Source organism: Pteropus alecto, unplaced genomic scaffold (genome assembly GCF_000325575.1).
Source record: "Pteropus alecto unplaced genomic scaffold, ASM32557v1 scaffold65, whole genome shotgun sequence".
In the NCBI taxonomy this organism is placed as follows: Eukaryota; Metazoa; Chordata; class Mammalia; order Chiroptera; family Pteropodidae; genus Pteropus; species Pteropus alecto.
Genome location: NW_006439191.1, coordinates 8,236,831 through 8,244,588, shown reverse-complemented (window position 1 = coordinate 8,244,588; position 7,758 = coordinate 8,236,831). Strand labels below are relative to the sequence as shown.

The window sequence follows — 7,758 nt, the reverse complement described above, 5'->3', positions numbered from 1 at the left end:
GCGGAACAGCGCCCCCAGCGGACACGCTGCAGAAGCGCATCCGATGGCCACGCCCCCACATCGTCACCTCCTGTTGGTTCCCTTTCTCAGGAGAGGAGGTACTTGATACGTGCTGACATAGGTTGTCACCTTCTCGTTCCCAGACACCTGTCCTCCTGACTCCTCCAGGTGAGTCACCGGCACCACCATCCTACCCGTCACTCAGGCTTGGAGCCCGGGCGTCTTCCCCGACGCCTTTGCCCCCCACGCCCCTCCTAGCTTGTCCACGGTTGCCAAGCCCTGGGGTCCTCCCTACACCCCGTGGTTTGAGTTTGCTCTGCGTTTCTCCCACTGTCACAGGCTTGCTTCGCGCGAGCTCGGGCGACGGCGTTAACGTCGTAACCACCCTCCGTTCCTCATTCTCCCTCACCCTCCCTGTCCACTCGCTGCTGGCCCTGCACGATCGTTCTTTCTCCGTCTTGCTCCGGTCTGAGCATTCCCAGGCTGGGGCGTTCAGTGGCTCCCCAGTGCCCGAAGAAGAGCATTCCAGCCCTTCAGCCCAGCAGGCAAGGTCCACACCCGGCCCCAGCCAGCTTCTCCAAACCCTCGCCCTCTGCCTGCAATGTGCAGATTGCACTGGACTCCTGATGCCCTTCCGCCTCTGTGTCTGACTGGCTCAGTGATTCCTCTGACATTGCCCTGGAATGTCCTTCGTCCAAGTCCCTGCGCATTAGAACTCTACCTTTCCCTCCAGGCCCAACTCAAAGGCCACGTCTCTGAGGGGGAAGCCCAGTGCCCCCAGCCAGGAATAATCACACCCACCTCCATTTTCTCTGCCTGCCCCTTGAACACTCGCATGCACTGGCCAGGGAGGATGGCTACTTGTTCAATAAGACAGGGAGTCCCTGGAGGGCAGAAGCTGTGTCTAACTCCCTGTTACGGCTCCCACCCAGTGCTGGGCCCCCTGTGTCACCAGTGACCCATAACCATTTGCGAAATGGATGAATGCACTGGTGAGTAAAACGCTCTATTAGCAGAAGCATGAACATCTTTGTCAGGAAGTTGCAAGAGGCCCTGGGAAGAGCGAGCAGACGTGTGGGAATAACGTGGCAAGATTCCCCCCACCCCTCCACCGGGAGAAAGTTTGCTTGCAGTTTTTCATTTACGCTAACTCCAATTTTACATCATTTTAAAATTTAAAACATTTTTAATGGAAAGCACGAGTTTCATTCTATCATGCTTAAAAAAAAAAAAAACTATGGCAACAACTTGGTCCTGATTTTGTTTTTCAGATTCGAAATGGCTAATGAGAAAACAGACAGGGTCGATCTGGAGCCTGCTCCTGGACACCCACAGCTCCACCCCAGACAGCGGCGTGTCCAGGTCCACTGCTGTGTTCCCACCGCCTGGGACAGTGCCTGGTACACTGCAGCCATTCAAACAGACGTTGGCTGAACAAACCAATGAATAAATCAATGAATGAAAGCCACGAGCCGCCAACCCAGGCTGCCCTGCCTGGACAAGTGTCTCCCCTCGCTCCATGGTCAGTGACCCTGGACCCTGGGAACCGAGACGCCTCTCCCGGGCGGCGTCACCTCTGCCAGCATGCAACACCAGGGGCATCGGGGGATCCGTGTCTGTCTGAGGGCGGCCTCTTCAGGACGAGGGGCAGATCAGCTACTTTATGACCTGGGATTCCTCCTAGCTGCCCAGCTCTGTGGTCTGAGGCTCTGATGACCCCAGCGGGGAACTGAGAGTCTGAGTTCTGTGTGTCACACGCTGGCAGTTTATAAAGACCGCAGATGTTATCTCTTAATCCTCACAGCCAGCCTCAGTGGGGATTGTATTATTATCCCCACTTTACAGGGGGGCCTCAGGGGAGTAACCACCTCACCCAAGAGCCCAGATCTAAGAGGTCAAGCTGGGACCGGAAGCCAGGTCCGCCTGGCACCGTAGCCAGGACGCTTCCCACTGGGCATGTGACCCTGGTCATCTATAAACCCGAGTCCAGACAAGGCCTCAGAAAAACCGCGGGGGGCTGGCTTGTACAAGCCCAGCTCTGATCACCTGGTTCGCAGGTGGCGGTCCATTTCGCTGTCTAGGAATACACATGGGAAGCTGTGAGGGCGGAGAGGTGGCTCTCGGGTGGTCCGGCCTGCCAGGGCGTCCCTTTGGCGCCAGCCTGCCAGGCCAGCCCTCCCCAGTTCTCGCCAGACCTCAGCTCCTGCTGCCACCACCGCCGCGGGGCTCCGGGGAGACCCGATAAATCAAGTGCGCAGCGCCCCCTTGTGGGGACGAGGAGGTCGCGCAAGCCGTTATGAATTCAGGTGCGCGCCAAGCTTTAGGACTGAAAACTATATCGTCCCATACATGCATCTTCTATGATTTTTAAATATATATATAGTTCTGTTGGAATTAATATATTACAAACTCATTTAAAAGCTCCTCTCTTAGTGCATTTCTCTTCCAACGACCACGAAACATGCACCCACTCTGATGAGCAGGAGGCCCAAGCCACTTAGTTTAGACAGAGGCCCCCGTGCTTCAGGCTGCAGTGTGAATGGGACCCAATAACTGTGAAGTACTGGGCACCGGTGAGGGCCACTCGCCGCGCACTCCGCCTGGTTCATTCATTAACTGGCCCATGCGCCAGCCATGCGTGTGGGTCCGTGGTCCCTGCGCTGTTCCCACCCAGGGGCACAGGCCCCTTCCGAGGCCTCTCCGTCTACTCCGGGAAGGTCCACGGAGAGAGGCGTGCTGGAGGCCGAGCGCACTGGGGCTGGGCCGTGCTGAATGTAGCCTCGGAAAACGCACAGAAGCGACGCCAGGCTGCTTCTCCCAGAAGCCGTCAAGTTCATACAAGTTCATGAACTCAGACTACCAGTGACCGCGGCCTATGTGGTCACCGTGCACGGTATTCCGTCGTCTATTTTTTTAATCATATTTATCGCCTTATTCTGATCCACTGGAAAGGTATTATTAGTTCAGTTTTCGCAAACAAAGAATCGGAAACGGTAAGAAGCTAAGTGACTTGTCAGCGTCACACAATGAGCAGGTGACGAGCCAGACCGGGGTGGGGCGCGTTACCACCACTACATCCTCCCGCCCCTAGCTCAGCACAGCACAACCTAACATGAGTGGCCAGTGGCCACTATCCTGATTGTGACAGTATTTATGCCTCCGACAAAACGTTTGCATCCACAAATCAAACGTGCTTTCTTCTTTCTATTAGGAACAAGATATTTTGGAAGCCACAGCGATAACTGCTGCCACTCCGTAAGCTGTGGGGATCAGTGTAGATGTCACTGTGCCTTAAGAAAGAAAAGACTAATTTCATCTTCAAATTTTCCGGGTAGCAGACAGGCCTCCCCTTTTCCCTCTGCCCGGAGTGTTTTCCAGACAAAGGCTGCCCTGTGCCTCTGGCCCGCGGGCGACAGGCTTCGGGAGGCGAGGCTGGCAGAGAGGCCTCCCTGCTTAGAACTTGAATTTCGGCGCAGCACAGAGAACAGAAGGCAGTAGGGGCTGCGAGCCTCAGAGAGGAGACGGTTGTCCACACCACTCCTGGCGTGATTTATGTCACACGGCCAGGCCTTTCTCTGTCCAATTTATGGCCACCTGTCCTGGGGAAAACACAAATTACTACCTCTATGGCAACTTAAATCTGTGAGAGAGAGGAGAAGACACATAGGCTGGCTGCTCTGTCTCCTGAGGGCTTAGGGGCCGTTAGGGGGGGGCTCATGGGGCTGCAGAAAGTCTGCGGACGATCAGGAGGGCTGTGCCGGCCCCCTGTGACCCCTGCCTGCCTGCCCTCACTCTGTTTGGGGTCACTTATCCTCCTTCTACGAACACAGGCTCCCAGTGGAGGGGGAGAGGGGACACTGAAGATTCGGAGACCAGCCCAAGCGCACGGGGTGGTTTTAGGAGGCTGTTGCTGCCAGGGCAGACACTTTCTGAATCCAGAAGGAAAGATGCCCGACAGCAAGCGACACGGTGGCAGAGAGAACGAGACGTGTGACGGTCAACCCCTCAAATCACGTGGCTGGTTTGACGCAGAACCATCCAGTTCTGCCCTGTCCCACTCATTCCACGGGGAGGAACAGCCAGAGCTGAGTGACACAGGACAGCAGTTGTGTGCGGCAAAGCCAGGGTCCCTGACACGGAGGGGCCGGATGGCAGCGTCTGGGGTGGCAGGACCTGCAGAAAGGGTTGGTGCCGACCAAAGGAAACACGTGGGCCACGAAGGGTCACAAGCGGGAAGGGGAGGCAGCAGGACCCACCTTCCGGAGGAGCAAGTCCGGTGCCACGAGCCCACAGCGTCACCCCCTTAACGTGCTCTGTTACGCCGCCTCCGATGCCAGGTGGCCACACCGCAACTGCGTTCCCCCACCAAGTCTTCCGGGGCTTTGTCCCATGCGGATGTCACCCCCCTGCACGCCTTCCCTCCCCCCCTCGACAAGTGACGCCCGGGGACACAAGTCAGGGTCAAGGCCAAGAGTCTCAGGGGTGCAGAGATGAGAGCTGGCACCCTGCCCGAGAGCCTGCGCTCACTGCGGAAGGAACCAAGGAAGACAAGTCTCGGCATCATCTCAGGCCCAGCCTGGCACGGGACAGCCCGGAGCGTGCGGATCCCGAACCGTGCGGATCCCGACCCGTTCCAGCAAAGCCAGTGCGGGCTGGATTCCACATACGAGTATATGTACATGCACGTATGTATTTTTTCTTACATCCCATGAGCAAAAGAGCGCTTTCACGAACATGATGGTTCACAGCCATCCAGCCTTTTATCTACTTATATGCGTTTATGATTTTGCAAAGTAAACTCAAATAAGAACAATAAATACTAGAGATGTCATTTCACAGTCCGCTTTTTTGAATCGACATTGCCTTAACTATCTTTCCATGCACTTTAAACTTATTCGTGGTCATGGTGTCTTTCGCTTGAAGTTTTTCTTTTTATTATGACTATTTTTAAGTAAACGTAAAAGCAGCAAGAATAATGCAGCGAATCCCTAAGTCATTAGCACCCAGATTCTACTTATCGAGATCGGACACATTTTTTTCCATGTGTCCTTTTTTCTTTCTTTTTTTTGGCTAAAATAATCTACATCACACCCCAGACATCATGCCACTCCCCCCACACACTTTAACACCTTTCTCCAAACTATAAGGACATTTCTTATTTCATCGCAATGCCATGATCGTGTCTAATAAATCTTCGGTATCATCTAACGCTCGGTCCATAATATAATTTGCCAAAATGTCTAAATGATGCTATATATATACACACACACATATATATGTATATATATGTATATATATGTTTGTTTTACTCAAGAATCCTAAATAAGGAACAAAAGCGTTTGTGCGAGCGGCTCTCTGGGGACCTGAGCACCCGGGGATGCTCCCCCAGAGTGCACAGCGCCCCGTTCGCCTTGAGACCGGAAGCCCCTGCTCCCCCTACAGATATTCGGTCTCCCGTTCCTACCTCTTCAGGGTGTCCAGTGGCTCCTTCCTGCTCATGACACCAGTGTCGGGGTCCACCGTGGTTAAAATGCACCTGCACACACACACGCACACACAGAGCGTGACACAAGGGCGAAAGCAGAGTGGCCTCGGCCTCCCGCCTCCCGGGGCAGCGGAGGAGGTGCCCTACCTGGAGCAAGCCATCACCCTTTTCAGTTCCACGTCCCCGATGAGGAGCTCGTTCCACGAATCCTACGGGACGAAGCACAAAATATCGCATGACCGCGTCTGAGCCTGCGCCCTGGCACGCCGGTGGCGGGACTGCTCATGAGCTGACACCTCGTGAAGCCACTTGCACCGAAGACGGCAGACCGTACATCAGTCCTGAGGGGCCACACAGCTCCCTGTCCCCTCCTCGCCCTACCTTCCATGTGCCACTTCACGGACTTGGAATGAAATGCACCCTTTCTTCTCGTTTGTCAAACCGTGGTGGAAACTCGCCTCCTACAGGAAGCCTCCCTGACTGATCTTCTTTTACTCGAGGGGGGCGGGGAAGGAAGGGGGCAGAAGGAGTGGGAGAAGGGGAAGAGGGGGTACGGAGAGGCCGCATCAGATTTCTTTGTGCGTGCCCCAAGGTGAACGAGACCCTTCAGTCAGGGCGGATGCGAGTCTCGTATCTCCCCTGGCCGGATGTAAACGAACCAAGAGCAGCCCACAGCCTTCTCTCTACATTCCCCACTGGGGTCAGGAAGCACCCCAGCTGCTGCCTGCGGCTGGGGTCACCGGTACCTACTCTTCAGGACAAATCAAATCAGTGGACTGCATCCCGCGAACCCAACGGGGGAGATAGGACATGCATACACGAAAAGCAAAGGATCAATACATTTTTTAAAAAGTCCAGAAAAACTTAAAAAAGAGCCGAGAAGTAGCGAGCATGTCCTGACATAACTGTGCGGGCAAGAACCGTCCCTGCCATTTGGAGAACAAATCTTCACGCTGCTCTGGTCGGGGCCAGAGGTGGGATCCGAACTGAGTCTTCCAGGGTGGAGATTTTGAGGGGCCCGAAAGAAGGGTGAGGGGACCCTAGGCAGTCCTTAGAAGGAAAGACACGGACATCTGTGTGGCCCTGACCTGCTTAGCCTCAGAAACAGAAGTGCCAGCGGCCTGAAGACAAGATCTCGTGAGTGAAAACCAACCAACAAGCCGCAGACAGAGCTCCGGACTCAGAATCTTAACTCTAATAGTGTCATTCGTGAGCTACGTATTGCAGATTTTTAAAAAATCATAATGTGGGTCTCTTTGCCGCAATTTTCACAGCAGCCCAGAAGGCTGGGCTCCTGTTGGCAGAGCAGTCCTGGCCTGTCCTGCATGCATTTCTCCACGAGGGGGCACTGTGGTCATTTAAAAAAAAAAATCCAAACGGAGAGAAATGAGGATTCCAGTTAGGAAAGTAATTTGTTATTAATGAAAGAAATAGTTCCAGAACCCCTTTCCTATTCAGTAGAAACTGTTAGGAATTTATTCACAGAAAAATAGGTAAAAACACCATAGGGGAAGAATCCATTTGACAAATGGGGAGGAAAAGCGGAAACTGTTGTCTGTTGAACGTCCGCTGGGGGCCCAGAAGTGTGTTAAACGCAGGAGAAGAGCCCACGGAAGTCTCCCCACCGGAACACAGGTGACGAGAGACTCACACGGCACAAGCTGGGTGTGGGAGAGGCTCGGACGCAGCACCTTGTGGCTTTAGAGAGGAGAAGCAACTCCTCTAGGTGTGGTGACCCGCTGACTTTTCGGGGGAGGCGACTTTTCTTCGGGGCTTTCAAAGAAGGCCGGGGGTTTCTAAGTGGGTGAGGGGCAAGAGTCAAGGTGATCGGCACGGAAGTAGGTGAGGGAGGCGAGGGAGCGAGCCGGGTATGTGATGGGAGGTGGCAGGCAGAGGCGCCGGCACGTGCAAAGATCCTGGGGTGGGGAGGAGGGCAGGGTGGCCGGAGCAGGCTGAGAGAAGGGGAGAGTGACAGGAAATGGAGCCCTGCAGTCAGCAGGGCACAGGGTCGCGTGGGGCCTTGGGCGTCGCCATAAAGATCCCCTTTTTTTTTTTTTACTTGAAGAGAAATGGAGAATCGTGAGAGAGTTTCAAGGAGAATGACATGATGTGACTTACAATTACAGGATGACCTTGACCCACGTGTTGAGAATAGACCATGTATGATGGTGGGGTCGGTCAAGGGCAGAAGCAGGGCAACCGGCCAGTGAAGAGCAGCTATTGCCATAAGCCATGCGAGAGAGGACAGCGACTTGGCTTGGAACGGGGGGGGG

The 7,758-nt window shown here is 54.5% G+C and overlaps 1 protein-coding gene across 1 annotated transcript in view; it reads right to left on the bottom strand.

Moving 5' to 3' along the window:
* Nucleotides 1-7,758, bottom strand: part of LOC102882822 (mitochondrial amidoxime-reducing component 1) — a 14,055-nt gene that overhangs the window by 307 nt on the left and 5,990 nt on the right. The window contains exons 4-5 of the mRNA XM_006916234.1: nt 5,633-5,694; nt 5,465-5,536 (exon numbers count right to left, since the gene is read on the bottom strand). Of these exons, the coding sequence (XP_006916296.1) occupies nt 5,465-5,536; nt 5,633-5,694 (134 nt within the window). The remainder of the gene's footprint in view (nt 1-5,464; nt 5,537-5,632; nt 5,695-7,758) is intronic.